Raw genomic sequence first — 17090 nt, 5'->3', positions numbered from 1 at the left:
ACTATCAGTATTCTTCAGTCCCTGTGTATGTATCATACATAAATCACACAGGCTTAACTTATGCAAAGGTATGCAGGCAGTCGTTCTTATCACAGATATCTTCTGCTAAGCACTTACAGAAATTGTAGAGAATAGATGGAGACATATGAAACTGGGCTAAAAAGTAAGGCCTCTGCATTTTTTATGTGAAAATTCTTAAAGATTTTTAAATAAAACAAATGGTACTAACATTATACATCTTTATTGTTCAAGTCTTTATGTTTGCAGCCCTTTGTCACTAGAGGGCTCTGAGTTGTACAATGTGACATGGTGGTGCACGAGAAGCAGTGTGCTGTAATAAAATTTCAAATTCGAAGACTTCATCCACATATGGAGCACCCTCTCCTTCAGCATGACAATGCCAGACTGCATACGAGCGTTGGAACATCTGCAACAATCTGACATCTTTGGTTCAAGGTCATTGATCATCCTCCATACAGTCCTGACTTGGGCTCATTGTATTTGCATCTGTTTACAAAACTTAAAGAACATCTCTGAGAACTTCACTTTGACAGTGATGAAGCAGTGCAGGCAAAGGTGAAGTTGTGAACCCATCAACAAACACAAACATTTTACAGTGATGTCATCAACAAACTTGTCTCTCGTTGGCAGAAATGTGGTCATTGCCAGGGTGACTATGTTGAGAAATAAATATGCAGGCATGAAGAATAAAGATGTAGAATGTAGACAATGTTTGTTTATTTTAAAAGCTTTAAAGTTTTCACATACAAAATTCAAAGGTATTACGAGGGCAATTTTTTTTTTTATTTTTTAACCTCCGATAGGCTACAAATAAAAGACAAGTTCATAGAAAACAATTATTTTATTATCAAAAGTTTTGTACACTTGTGGTTACTTTTCAACATAATCACCGAAAAGATTGCGACATTTATCATACCTGTGGACAAGTTTTGCAATTCCCTCTTTAAAAAATAATGCCGTCAATGATTTAAAATAAGCATTGATGTTGTTTTGAAGATCTTTGTTGGCTTGAAAGTGCTACCCTCCTAGCCACATCTTCAGTTCAGGGAAAAGGTGAAAGTAGCTCGGTGGCAGGTCAGGACTGTTTGATGGATGATCGAAAATGTCCCATTGAAATTGTTCAAGGAGCCATTGGGTTGTGCCAGCAATATGTGGATGAGCATTGTCTTGGATTAACACAGTTCCTGAAGTCAGCATTCCTCTTTGTTTGTTTTGAATAGCTCTCCACAAACCTCGTAAAGTGTCACAATAAGCAGCTACATTGATAGTGGTTCTGGGCTGCATAAACTCTACAAGCAACACACCTTTTTGGTCCCAAAACACAGTAGCCATAACCTTTCTGTTGTTGAATGTGTATTTACATTTTTTTGGTTTGTTTGGTGAATTGGATTCACCCATTGTTGTGATTGTTGTTTTATTTCTGGTGTATCGTATTGGATCCAAGTTTCATCTCCAGTAACAATTTATTTCAAAAAGTTCTCTCCTTCATTGTGACAACGGTCAAGGAAATTCAAAGTTGACGCCATTCGGTGACTATTGTGGGCATCCGTAAACATTTTTGGAACCCAGCATGCACAAAGTTTCTTGTAGCCTAAATGTCCAGTAACAATAAAGTGTACAACTAGGGTTGCCATACATCGCGGATGTTGTGGACAGTCCCTGATTTTATGCTCGAGGACAGGTGTCCTGGACGAAGAAGCTAGTAAGTAAAAACAAAAAAATTTGTACGTTAGTGTTGCAACTGGCCACTGGTCAAGTGTTTCATAGCACCTGCAAACTTGAAGATAGCCATTGAAACCAGTGCTGATATTCCGCAACACTCGGCTATTTTCAGAACAGAATGTGGAAGTAGTGCAATAATCGATTCTTTGCGATTGTTTCAGTTTTCCGCTGTTGGTTTACAACGTTTCTGCTGTTGGTATCTGATATTCTTTGGTCGTGTAAAGTTAACATTCAGCTGTGTTAACTGTACTTCTGGTGTTGTTATTGCACAGAATTTGAAATTTAAAATGTCGAAACGAAAAGTACATTTTAGAGAAGAATATAATTATGCGTTTCCAAGTATTAAATGTGATTGTGTACATGTTAATAATTTGTGTTCAGTGCATTAATTAAAAAGTTATTTAATGTCAATTGCAATTAATTTTCTTCATCATTGACCACTGCTTAATAGACACCATTAATGTTTGGATTAATTTTCCTTGTCAATTACAACTTCTTTGCTGACAGAATTACTGTTTATTATGGTAATTATGAAGATTTGTCTGAAGTGCAGAAAGACGAAAGGACATTTTGTGATACCAGTTTTCAACCACATCTTCATGATTACCACTGTAAAGTAATGATGAAGATTCAACTGAAATATAAACCAATGGTCACTTGCACAACATATCGGTCTGTGTTTCAACCACATCTTTGTATTCACCGACTTTTTTTTCGTCCTTGGATTATGGCAACTCTATGTACAACAGATCTTGAAACTTCCAGAATTTCCATAGACAAAACAGCTATGGTGAACCTACTATTTTCTCTAACCATCCTCTAACTCATTCAACAAGGTTGGCTGTAATGACAGACTTGCGTCCTTGGCCCCCTTCATCATGCACATCATTTTGGCCATCTTTACACTTTCAGCGCCATACACCATCAGTCATGAAGTTATCATTGTACACTTGGCTCATTCTCCAATGAATTTCTGCTGCACTATTCCCTTCTGCTTGCAGAAACCGAGTTACACTTCATATTTCACAATTGGCGGGAGCAACAATGATGGCATCCATGCTTACGTGGCTGTAGTGCAACACAGACTGATGCCTTGAGGTTATCAATGGTGGAGTGTGTAGTGCGAGAGTTGCGCAGTAGCCTATAGTGCATGACCACTTTCTGCCGCTCGCATAGCTTCTATACTAAGTGATCGGAAGTTGGGAAAAAAAACAGCCTTTGTACTTCCAGCATGCCTTCATAAATATAGATGCAGATGTAGGGAAAAGAATTGACAAATTGATTTTTGTGTTCAGTATTTTAATGATTGGCCTGTCTTCTTTACGTGTGACAAGGAGTGAATTTACTGTATAAATTCCATTTTACATTCTCCAATTTTATGTTTTCCATGATTCTACGTCATAATTTCGTAGCATCTGTGAAAAACCCCTAAGATCAATGCTAGAAATTCCCCTATTTTACATTTCTTCGTAGTAATGTTTACCTTAATTCTAACTTCTTACTCAGTGTCTCCCTTGACTTTTGACTTCATCCCATTTTCTTCCTATTGACATTTGACGTGACTGAATAAGTTATAAGTGGCACAAAAGACAGATGATTCACACCACAGGTGGTGGCAGAGTTAAGGGAATATTTTAGGTCATTGTGGAGAGTGGAGATGTGAGAAGGGAAATGCTGATGTAATCCATGATTGGTGTTCCAAACAACTTGCAACATTTAGCCTCACCATAGAATTATGATTCTAATGGTAATTGAAAGACAGGACAGTTGACACAAAGCATAATGGAGCGAGCCAATAAGTGATGAAGGGACCCAGCCACCACTTTTTTTGTGCCACTTATAACTCAGTCTCATCTTTTTTCATGTATTTTTCATGTACTATATCCAACCAAAATATCTGTTGTCAACCTTTTATATTCAAACACTGAGTCTTGAAGAATATGCTTGGTTGTAATTGAGGAAACATCACCCATTTCCAGCTAGTGAACCAGTGTTGGCTGGTGACTAAGTCATGCAGTAGCCAGCACAGCCACCACAGCACACTAACACATGTAAAATGAGGTTGCCTGCTAGATGTTTGGAGAGGGGAAGTGGTCCTTCAGTGACGAGAGTGCTTGTAGGGGTGAAATCATTTCTTAAAGTTTTGCAAGTAGACTTTTCATGCAGATGATGTGCTGGGACAGAGAGTTAACATATAAATAGAGCAAGGGTTTTGCAATAGCACATTTTAAAAACTGTCGTGTTCATATTTGACATGATACACTACTCATGTATATATTTTGCACCACACCATCACACACAGTATATTGTAAAGATTGGCAGCAGTGACAGAGGACATGAAGCAAAACTGCAGCACCTGAGCTTTATTTCAAATTTTCATTTTACACAATGTACAGAAATTCACTGAGCTGACTTCTAATTGAGGAAGTAAACTCATTTATTCACATCTGTTTCTCTCATCAGGCCTAAAATGATACTTTAATGGTGGTGAGCATATGAAGTGCAGCTCATGAGAAAAGCTTCAAACAATAACAGCAATGATGACAAAGTATGTCATTAAGCAGATGTACACATTTATGCTTATGGTTTAACCCCTTAGCTGCTGTTATGCTTTCAGTTTAATTCAACATGTTCATCAATTTTTGCTTTTTTATGGGTGAGCACAAAGGATTATCTCTCAAAAATGCATGTTTTGAACATATAATTTGTGGTCATAGCATGTCGGAAAACAGCTTTATTAGCTTGTACCCAGATACCAGTTTCAATTTTTTGTTGAGTTTTTATGTGCTGTTACTCATCTGTGGTTTTTTAAGAACTGATGAAATTCATTACCACAAACTATTGTATAAACATTGTACTGTATATTTAATTTCCTTCACTAGATTTTATGCAAAGTATTGGAAGGGATCACGATTTTTAATCACATATGCCAATTACATGTGTTGCTCATATTTGGGGGGGGGGGGGGGTTACATTTTCCTTGATTCTGCATTTTCCTCAATGTTGCATTTTTTAAAATATAAAATAGGGGTTTCACTGTACATATCCTTGCTGTGTGGACTGCAAACAGACTGTGCTACATTGTTAGTATGACACTACTGTTTTAACCAAGTTTGATATCTAGCACCTGCTTCCCCTTTTTTATGTTACAGCTTTTGTTATATTGTATTTTATAATTACATTCCAGATGGTGACAGATATTAACTGATTTATGTGGCCGTTCCTAAATCATTGCTCAACAGTTCTAATTGTCTGTCCCACATACAGTAGGTCATACTGTCTCCGAATGTAGCATGTATCCATTTTTCAGAGGTCATATTGCTTCTAACATTGCAAAACAGACCAACAGGTACTGCTTTTCTGGAATAGACATTTATAACAATGAAGGAGAGAGATCAGGATCATCAGTGAGACACCCAACATATACAGCCAAGCAAATCACCTGTTACCAAACTCTGCCTAGAGAACAATCATAAAATAAAGTATGACTACAATAATGATTTCCAAAACCTCATAATCAGGGATGACGCTTTGAAGTCAAGCAAGGTTTAAAATATGATACTTAGTGTAGGAATATTTTGTTGGCTGACTCATCTGTTTGAGCTGTAAAGGCTAACAGGATGTGCATTAGTGAAAAAAAGGATGATAAATAGGTAAAGCAGGCACCAGAAGTGAAACTCAACCATTAATTGAGCTAATAGTACCTTACAGTCTATTTGTAGTCCAGACAGTGAATGCAATTAGAACCACTGCTTTACCTGATGATGACAATTGGGCTAGCCACAGAAACACTGAGCATAAAATGGGATTATCAGTTTGGCTGAATACATGGTAACAGTTGAACTGACAATTCTTTTTCTGGCAGTAGTGGCTGGCGGGATTGGCAACATGCTTATCACATGTCCCACAATCATAGATAGCTCCTCATTCTGCCTTGTAGATAGCAGTCAGCCACTTTGCCTAATCTGCGAGTATTGTTTACAAGATTCAAACACTTAATGTTGCAATACCTTACAAAATATTTTGCTACATAAGCCAGAAATGCAGCCACATAGTGTCAACAGATTTTGCTGTAGTAATTTTCAGAGTGTGTTTGCAGAAAATGCTGCCAAAATACTGCTGGTTAAAGACAGACTTTCATATAATAGAGAATGTCAGCAGTCGACAGCCACCTGTAGATATTTACCATCAAGCATCCTTGTAAGAACCCATGCACAAATGTGGGCACCTTATTTCTGAAATGTTAGAATCTCACACTATATAAAACATGTTGAAAGGTTTATGTTTATGAAAGTCTGAAACACTGTGTAATGTAAGGAAATAATAATGAGTTGACCAAATAATTTGATTAGAATATATACAGAGTGCAACAAAAAATACTGGCTAACTTTGAGGCATTGTATATGGCACCTTGAAAAACAAGTTGAGCATAAGAACTTACATAAAGAAATGTCATCTGATGTCACTATAGAGCATCAAAGTTATAGGAGAAATGTCTGCACTAAGCCTACCCTTCAGCAGTAGAAAGGAGTTTGTATGATGACAGATCACAAACAAAACTCCTATCATTAAACCTATACAGCATACAAGATGTTAAATGGCACCAAACACATTCACACATGCCTCAGGAATACTGTAGAGTGCACAAACGTATGTCTGCTGCTAAAAGGGCAGCCTAATGTCAGCTGTCTTCCCCTATAACATTGATGCTCTGTAGAATTGTTGTGTTATATTCCATGAATTCCCTGACAGGGGTTCTTATCCTCAATCTGTTTCTCAACATCCTGTCTACAATCCCTCAAAGCTTGTCCACATACTTTTCTACACTCTATGTATGTCACAGAGTTACCTCTTGAGTTAAAAAAAGGCTCAGTCATAATTTTAGAAACATATAGATATTTCCCATCTTCGATATCCTTTTGAAGTCGTGAAATCCCTTTTTGTTACACTAAGAATTAATTCATCAGTGAAATAACCATGTTTTGTTTTAATTTCAGTGGGCTTTTGGTTTCCTTCCTGTACTTCAGAACAATCTCTAAAGTAGATGTAACGAGACTGACAAGAACAACAGGCATCAAATCCAAGATTCTGGAATACCTTGGCATGTTGGCCTATAGATATGGCAGGTAATTAGATAGTTGTTAATATTTTTAAATGCAAAATTGTAATATATCAGGCAGGATATTATACTTAGGCCTACATTTAATCAGAATCTGAATTTTGTGACTTCTTGGTGTAGTAGCAGTCTTAACATGTTCTGCAGGATCCTATTCACATAATTTACCAAATTTGCTTCTGATATGTCTGCATTTATGCATTGTGTGCATAGTGCATACAACAATGACAAATGTGACATTTTAACTGTGAAAGCAATCTCACCAGCAACTATGGCATATGTCAATGATTAGCCAAGTGATCTCTTTCATGTGTATGTCAAACAAACCTATTTATGTGTATCTCCTTAAATTTATATTCAATATGGTATGTTACTTTAACCAACTTTTGTTGTAAAAACAGACATTAATTGAAATTCATTAAATGATTTAAGAACATTTAGTTAATAAAGGAGCATTTTTGTGAGATACCAGTATTTAAAAACTGATAACCAGATATAAATGTGAAAAAGAAGCAACAGAATACCATTGTCAGTAACATGTGAATTTAGTGGTTTAATTGTGAATGATTATCAGCTGAAAAAATTGTTATATATATATATATTCCACATCTCCTACTAAACCACTGGACCAATTTCAACCATACTTGGTACACATATTATTTATTGTCTGGAATGAATCGCTGTAGAGATAAGACCCACCCACCTATCAAAGGGGAGGAGGCAAAAAAATTGTGTAGTCCATGACGTGCTTATGATGATGCTTTAGTCACACAGTATTTGAGAATGCGAGTGCTTAGTAACTTGCAACAAATTTTACACATAATTTCAAACCTATAAGAAACTTTTCTCAATGACAACCCCCACAAAATGATGAAAGGAAAAGAGTTTATCGCTTTCTCCATTTTAACTATTCATGCAGTAAAACTGCCACAGGGAGCAACTATATTCATGATTCATTCAGGAGATACTAATCTCATATATCACATAATATACTGGCAAAATTATATCATTGTACCATACATAGTTCAAGGGATATAATTTCATAAACACTGACGTGCGTGAAAAACTGCTACATAATGCATGACATTTTCATTTATTACTTCTTTACTACAAACTCTATTCACAACACATTTTGCAGACAGCAGCCACATAAACCACTAGACATACCCGCAAAATTATATCATTGCACATTCCATAGTTCAGGAGATACTTCATAAACATAAAGCTTTGCGGAAGTGAAACTGGAGTGCAAAATTCACTTGAGATACAGGAGAAATATGTGTACAAATAAGGGTGAAGTATGTTAAATATTTGTGAAATGTATTTGACATATTTGTATGCAAGCAGTGTCATGGATAAAAAGCTGATCTTAATTCCCTGGAATGATATCAATCAAATTTGTATCACATATCAGTATATCATGTATTTCACATGGGTGTATGCGAGCAATGGCATGGATAAAAAACTAATCTTAATCACCTGAAATTATTTCAATCAAATTTGCTACACATATCAGTTACAATCTGGAAAGAAATTCTATGAGTATAAGAGCCACCAGTGCCCTACACTGATGTGATAATATGGGGAGAGAGGGGGGAGGAAATGGACAGGCAGCAAGGGGGAAGGAGGAGCTAGTGTGTGTGTGTGTGTGTGTGTGTGTGTGTGTGTGTGTGTGTGTGTGTGTGTGTGTCTAAATATTACAAACAAACTAATTTTTTACTTACCATCTGGATCCTGAAGATAAAAAGTGCTGTAGGAAAAAAGAAAATAGTTACATTTTTTTAGTGAGCAATGTGTAAAAAATCTGAATAACTTGATTTCTTAGGTAAAGCCTATATTAACATTTGGTGTTACTATATTAACTTTTGATATTTTGGGGATCTGTGCACCCTAATTTAAATAAGCTGCCCTTGGCTCATATGCTCTGCCTAAGTAAATAAGTACAATAGCTAACATTCTACTGGTACCAATATTCTTGCAAGTAAGATACTGGCAGTGGTGGCTCATTCTTAAGAGCCAGAGGTGTCCAGCCCAACCAGAAACCTTGTGGTGTAATTTTATTCTGTGTGTTTCTTATACCAAACACTATGAGTGTGATATGACTTTGATGTAGCAAAGGTGACACAGACCAGAGGTACACAGGCCCAGTTTCCACTGCTTGATTGCAGAGGCATGATGTTACTCTGAGCTGTAAGTAGCCAGGTCATTTGACCAGCACCAGGACCCAGCGTCAGATGGCCCATGCTCCCTCCACATCCCCTGATCATAAAACTGTAGTCACAGTGACATGGCCCAGCAGTTTCCCTTTCTCCACTTTGCCCCTCACTGTAGCATAGCAAAGGGCCAGCTCAGGTAGGCCCCCTGTATGGAGCAGTTAACATGTATCCCTCTTTTCCTTCACCCAAAACTCAGCTCTCTCTCTCTCTCCCCTCCTTGCCCTGCTGTCCACTTGTCTACACAAAGTTTACATCTACATCTACATCTACATTTATACTCCGCAAGCCACTCAACGGTGTGTGGCGGAGGGCACTTTACGTGCCACTGTCATTACCTCCCTTTTCTGTTCCAGTCGCGTATGGTTCGCGGGAAGAACGACTGTCTGAAAGCCTCCATGTGCGCTCTAATCTCTCTAATTTTACATTCGTGATCTCCTCGGGAGGTATAAGTAGGGGGAGCAATATATTCGATACCTCATCCAGAAACGCACCCTCTTGAAACCCGGCGAGCACCTCTCTTGCCGAGTCTGCCACTTGAGTTTGTTAAACATCTCCATAACCCTATTACGGTTACCAAATAACCCTGTGACAAAGCGCGCCACTCTTCTTTGGATCTTCTCTATCTCCTCCGTCAACCCGATCTGGTACGGATCCCACACTGATGAGCAATACTCAAGTGTAGGTCGAATGTGTGTTTTGTAAGCCACCTCCTTTGTTGATGGACTACATTTTCTAAGGACTCTCCCAATGAATCTCAACCTGGTACCTGCCTTACCAACAATTAATTTTATATGATCATTCCACTTCAAATCGTTCTGTATGCATACTCCCAGATATTTTACAGAAGTAACAGCTACCACTGTTTGTTCTGCTATCATATAATTATACAATAAAGGATCCTTCTTTCTATGTATTCACAATACATCACATTTGTCTATGTTAAGGGTCAGTTGCCACTCCCTGCACCAAGTGCCTATCCACTGCAGATCATCCTGCATTTCATTAGAATTTTCTAATGCTGCAACTTCTCTGTATACTACAGCATCATCCGTAAAAACCGCATGGAACTTCCTACACTATCTGCCAGGTCATTTATATATATTGTGAGAAGCAATGGTCCCATAACACTCCCCTGTGGCATGCCAGAGGTTACTTTAACGTCTGTAGACGTCTCTCCATTGATAACAACATGCTGTGTTCTGTTTGCTAAAAACTCTTCAATCCAGCCACACAGCTGGTCTGATATTCCGTAGGCTCTTACTTTGTTTATCAGGTGACAGCGCGGAACTGTATCGAACACCTTCTGGAAGTCAAGAAAAACAGAATCTACCTGGGAGCCTGTATCTAATATTTTCTGGGTTTCATGAACAAATAAAGTGAGTTGGGTCTCACACAATCGCTGTTTTCGAGATCCACGTTGATTCCTACAGAGTAGATTCTGGGTTTCCAGAAATGACATGATACGCAAGCAAAAAACATGTTCTAAAATTCTACAACAGATCGATGTCAGAGATACAGATTTGTGCATCTGCTCTATGACCCTTCTTGAAGACTGGGACTACCTGTGCACTTTTCCAATCATTTGGACCCTTTCGTTCCTCTAGAGACCTGCGGTATACGGCTGTTAGAAGGGGGGCAAGTTCTTTCATGTGTTCTGTGTAGAATCGAATTGGTATCCTGTCAGGTCCAGTGGACTTTCCTCTGTGTAGTGATTTCAGTTGCTTTTCTATTCCTTGGACACTTATTTTGATGTCAGCCATTTTTTTGTTTGTGCGAGGATTTAGAGAAGGAACTGCAATGCGGTCTTCCTCTGTGAAACAGCTTTGGAAAAAGGTGTTTAGTATTTCAGCTTTATGCGCGTCATCCTCTGTTTCAATGCCATCATCATCCTGGAGTGTCTAGATATGCTGTTTCGAGCCACTTACTGATTTAACGTAAGATAAGAACTTCCTAGGATTTTCTGTCAAGTCGGTACATAGAATTTTACTTTCGAATTCACTGAATGCTTCACGCATAGCCCTCCTTATGCTAACTTTGACATCGTTTAGCTTCTGTTTGTCTGAGAGGTTTTGGCCATGTTTAAACTTGGAGTGAAGTTCTCTTTGCTTTTGCAGTAGTTTCCTAACTTTGTTCTTGTACCATGGTCGGTTTTTCCCATCCCTCACAGTTTTACTCGGCACGTACCTGTCTAAAACGCATTTTACGATTGCCTTGAACTTTTTCCATAAACACTCACATTGTCGGTGTCTGAACAGAAATTTTCGTTTTGATCTTTAGGTAGTCTGAAATCTGCCTTCTATTACTCTTGCTAAATAGATAAACCTTCCTCCCTTTTTTTATATTCCTATTAACTTCCATATTCAGGGATGCTGCAATGGCCTTATGATCACTGATTCCCTGTTCTGCATATACAGAGTCGAAAAGTTCAGGTCTGTTTGTTATCAGTAGGTCCAAGATGTTATCACCACGCGTGAGTTCTCTGTTTAATTGCTCAAGGTAATTTTCGGATAGTGCACTCAGTATAATGTCACTCAATGGTCTGTCCCTACCACCTGTCCTAAACATCTGAGTGTCCCAGTCACTATCTGGTAAATTGAAATCTCCACCTAAGACTATAACATGCTGAGAAAATTTATTTGAAATCTATTCCAAATTTTCTCTCAGTTGTTCCGCCACTAATGCTGCTGAGTTGGGAGGTCGGTAAAAGGAGCCAATTATTAACCTAGCTCGGTTGTTGAGTGTAACCTCCACCCATAATAATTCACAGGAACTATCCACTTCTACTTCACTACAGGATAAACTACTACTAACAGTGACGAACACTCCACCATCGGTTGCATGCAATCTATGCCTCCTAAACACCATCTGTACCTTTGTAAAAAAATTCGGCAGAATTTATCTCTGGCTTGAGCCAGGTTTCAGTACCTATAACGATTTGTGCTTCGGTGCTTTCTATCAGTGCTCGAAGTTCCAGTACTTTACCAATGCAGCTTCAACAGTTTACAATTGCAATACCGATTGCTGCTTGGTCCCCGCATGTCCTGATTTTGCCCCGCACCCTTTGAGGCTGTTGCCCTTTCTGTACTTGCCTGAGGCCATCTAACCTAAAAAACCGCCCATCCCATGCCACACATCCCCTGCTACCCGTGTAGCTGCTTGTTGCGTGTAGTGGACTCCTGACCTATCCAGCGGAACCCGAAACCCCACCACCCTATGGCGCAAGTCGAGGAATCTGCAGTCCACACAGTCGCAGAACCGTCTCAGCCTCTGATGCAGACCCTCCACTCGGCTCTGTACCAAAGGTCCGCAGTCAGTCCTGTCGACGATGCTGCAGATGGTGAGCTCTGCTTTCATCCCGCTAGCGAGACTGGCAGTCTTCACCAAATCAGATAGCCGCCACAAGCCAGAGAGGATTTCCTCCGATCCATAGCGACACACATCATTGGTGCCGACATGAGTGACCACCTGCAGATGGGTGCACCCTGTACCCTTCATGGCATCCGGAAGGACCCTTTCCACATCTGGAATGACTCCCCCTGGTATGCACACAGAGTGCACATTGGTTTTCTTCCCCTCTCTTGTTGCCATATCCCTAAGGGGCCCCATTACGTTGGAGCTCCCAACTACCAGTAAGCCCACCCTCTGCGACCACCCGGATCTTGCAGACTGAGGGACAACCTCCGGAACCGGACAAGCAGCCATGTCAGGTTGAAGATCAGTATCAGCCTGAGACAGAGCCTGAAACCGGTTCATCAGACAAACTGGAGAGGCCTTCCGTGCAACCCTCCAGAATGTCTTTCGCCCCCTGCCACACCTTGAGACGACCTCCCACTCTACCACAGGTGAGGGATCAGACTCAATGCGGGCAGTATCCTGGGCAACCACAGTCATAGTCCAATCGGAGGATGCGTGGGACGAGCTCGCCGTCCCCAACAAACCCCCATCCGGACCCCCACAGCCCATTGGCAACAGCCTCAAGCTGTGTGACCAAAGCCAACACTGCCTGAAGCTGGGAGCGAAGTTTCCTGTTTCACTTATTATTCTAGCAAATATTATGCAGCAGTCTAGCTTAAACAGTTTTGCTCCAGTCCTCAGTTGGCTGAAATTGACAAAAATAGGAAGACTTCCATTAAATAGCTTCAACATCCTGTGGTCAACCTTTGAGATCCTACAATACTGTAGCAAATTTCCAGCAAAAACTCCACTGTTGAGATGAACTGGCTATTTAGGCAGCTGGTGTATGAATTACACACACTGTTGACATATAACTGAAGTGATACATTTTTGGTCCTGCATTCCAACCCCCTCCCCCCACCCATACTGCCATTCATCAGCAGGAAATGTGCAGAAAATGGGCCCACCTCTCAGTAGTGTTCTGTATTCAGGAGCAATGTTGAGACTCAAGAATTCCTAGAGCACTTTAAAAATTAATAAAGTAGATTGCTTGCTAAAAATGCCCTTTAATTTATTGAGTATGGAAGAGAAGCTGGAAATCAAGTGGTCAGGTGCAAATCAACCAACTACAATATTACACACAACACACAAAAAACAATCAAAAATGAAATCACTTCTGTATATACTTTATTATTAGATACTGTATTCCTTGGATTAGGCCTATATTTATACGTGTATAATTACCATATTTACTATTTTTCTAGTGCTTTTGAAGCAGTTAGACATAAATGAAGGTTATATAACAAATAATTTGGAGCAATTCTATTATAAAGTTTATTGACTGTTTTTTAGGCCCCACCAATGAAAATGAACACCAGCCACCACTGAATACTGGCTGCTTGTATTCCCTCTGGTACAATAATTTGGCTACTTAACTCATCATCATCATATGCTCTACATTCATGTAACTGTAGATGCACTCCCTGGTGTATTAACTGAGCTGCTTCACCTTTTACACGTGCTTTCTGTTGCACTGGTGTTCTGAACACCATCCTCACCTAAGCACTCTTGATGTGTCCAAGATGTTCTGCACAAAGTTTGACCCTGTAGTCAGTGATTGGAACCTAGGTACATTTTTGGGGATGCTTCTTTTGTTTCTGAGATAGCTGTTGTTCTTTCACTGATATTAAGAAAGGATGTCAGGCCTTTCTGGACTTGTAGCTGACATCCTACAATCTAAAGTATGCAGAACACATAGACACTGTACTACAGAGCAAGGCTCTTATTACTCCACCAGTTTTAAGGTATGCATTTGGGACATTGTTTTTACTTCTTGCAATATTTTGGCTGACAACCTTCCAAGATTTTTCAGTGTGTGTCACAGCCTCATCTTTCTGGGAGTCTATGGCTAATGACTCCAATGAAGAACATCTGGCAGATCACCTGTTTAGCCACTATTTACTTGTCTGCTGTCCATGTAACAATCAATTTTCAGAAAATGTCATAGCTTTAGTTCACACATATATAGATATGAGATTGTACTAATTGTACTTCTCTTACCAGGAGAAGATAAATTTATACATTGACATATGAGTACAAAGTGAAGATCAGATATAATCAATTTTCTGTTACAAAAACAACCTAATTGCTATGCACACTAACAGTTTTGCAAGAAAACATTACAGTTTAAAATCTTCCATTGAATAACATTTCTCTGTTACTAAGTGCTTGAGTTCATTTTTAAGATATTTAGATAATCTATCTTAAAATCAGATGATAATCTGTTATATAAAAAAACTGTCCCTATCATATATGGACTGCAGTCTGCAGTCTTTTTTATTGTATGTAATGCTGTGAAAGTTTTCTCTTCTGTATATATTGCAGTTATGTACATCACTGTCATTACATTATATTCTGGATTTAGTTTGACAAACATGATTGCCTGCAGGATATACCTGCATAAATGGTAAGTATTTCAAATTTTCTAAAAATTTCTTTACAAATCTCCCTCATGTTTAACTTAGCTATCATTATTACTGCAGTTCTTGTATATAATAAAGCTTATTTGTACTATACACTGTTGGTATCCACCCCAGATCTCAATATGACACTTAAGATGTGGATTGATTAATCCAAAATATTTTTGCCTTAAAGTATCACAGTCCAGGAAGGCCGAGACCTGTTTTATTAAAAATATATTTTTACTGACTTGCTTACAAGTATGATCTTTATACTTTTTCCATGAAAGATGTTCATTCGCAATTACACCCAAAATCTTGTGTTTATTTGTATAGCTAAGTGCCAGTGGAGGAGTAAATGGAGTATCGTTTGAAGTGTACTTAGATTAAATCAAAGTAGGAATTGCATTCTAACTGTCTTTTTACAAAAAGCTAATTAGCAAAAAGGTAAATTTATGGAATATTGTAACCAATTTCACTAATGTGCATACAAGTTTGCAGATTAGTGCCCCAGCCACCAAAAATTTTGACATTTTCATAGCTTATGGCCTTGCATTTTTTGGGTTCAGTTGAATCATTAACAAACACAAGGAAAAGAATGGGCTACAATATAGTTTCTTGAACCATGCCATATTGAAGCATCCTTTAGGTAGATATAGTTGCTAGCAATTGTTCATTCCATTTATAAGTTAACTCAACTCAGTGTTCCTTGTATTTTAAAAGGGAATTAAGTGGTTTTAAGACTACGCCTCTCATCCCATTCTTATAATTACACAACAAAGTGGTATGATTCACAGTATCAAAAGCTTTACTTATACCTGCAAAGTGCCTGATTCCTTATCTCTTTTATCCAGTTTGTACGATATTTCGTGTATGAAATTATTACTGCTGTTAACACTAGATCTTCATTTTCTAAAACCATACTTTAGATTTTTGAAAAGATCATGTTTGATGAGGACCTCTATCTAGAGAAATCATCTCGTTTTATGACTTAATTCTCACTACAGGTTTTGTTCTGAGCTTTTGCAGCCTGTTGCTCTGGCTTCTCTCACAAATGTGAATGATGATCCACCTTAATCATAATCATGGTGGCTTTTCAGCTTCTTAAGTGGCTCTATGTTTGTTTGTACTCAGCACTTGCATCATTTTCTCTTTGACACTTAACTTCCATACATAATTGGCGCCATTGTGTCAACTACATCATCTGTGATGCATGCATGTTATACTCACCAGCACAGCTTTGAGTCAAGTGGTTTGGGCATTTCAACAAATAAATAGGCACCCTTAACACTGGAAGACAGTGATGGACTTTCATTTATGGTGACTGGAAAGTTCTCAACCAAAATATTGGGAGAGGAAGTAATGATGTCCCAGATGCACGCCCAAAAATTTATGGAATAATTCACAGATGCAAACTTTACAGCCTTGTTTAAGGCACAAACAAATGGCAGTTGTGTTACGAGAGAGAGACAACAGGATATGGTAGTGGTTCTTTCAATCTATCATTACATCACTCTATCAACACAAACATCACAATCAATGGGGAAGATTAATAAGAAATGTAATGCATGCACTGCAGTAGTTCAGTCACAGATGTAGTGTAGTAAGAGATACTCCAGAAAGTATAGCAGGATAATGGTGGATATCCACACAGTAACATCTAAAGTTAATATGGATGTGACAAACTGGTACAGTTCAGAATGCACAGAAATGTACTTCAGCTACATCAAAACAGAAGAATACAAGCATCATCCTTTATTTGTAAGTGCAGTATGTCTCATTTAAGGCTAGCAATATGAGGTAGACTAAATGCAGAATCATATGTTGCAGTACTTAAAACTAACATCCCAGAATGATTTCCTAACTTATTCCTTTAACAAAATGTGGTGCAAATAGCCACAGAGAGGAATGTGATAACCTGTATAGACTTCACTAATCCAGGTAGTTGTGGAAGTGTAGCCCTTACCAGCTCCAAATTCAAAATATCAGACCAACAGTCATTTGATGTGGGTTATAGAATTCAGTAAGGTTTTCAGTTACAGTCAGTGTGGTTTCAAGTTGAGGCACTTGACCAATGACAAACCAAGTGAAATAAAGGCTACGACAAAGGAGGATCTTCAGTGTAAGAACCATCTTCTGGGAATATTTGTTGGATTGAAAGGC

General features: G+C 38.6%; 1 protein-coding gene across 1 annotated transcript in view; it reads left to right on the top strand.

The window, feature by feature from the left end:
* Positions 1-17090, top strand: part of LOC126299096 (O-acyltransferase like protein-like) — a 248339-nt gene that overhangs the window by 186920 nt on the left and 44329 nt on the right. Inside the window, exon 8 of the mRNA XM_049990770.1 lies at positions 6741-6869. Coding sequence (XP_049846727.1) covers positions 6741-6869 — 129 coding nt within the window. The remainder of the gene's footprint in view (positions 1-6740; positions 6870-17090) is intronic.

Source organism: Schistocerca gregaria, chromosome X (genome assembly GCF_023897955.1).
Source record: "Schistocerca gregaria isolate iqSchGreg1 chromosome X, iqSchGreg1.2, whole genome shotgun sequence".
NCBI lineage: Eukaryota > Metazoa > Arthropoda > Insecta > Orthoptera > Acrididae > Schistocerca > Schistocerca gregaria.
Note: the sequence above shows the minus strand (reverse complement) of the source record. Positions and strands in the feature narration are given on the sequence as shown.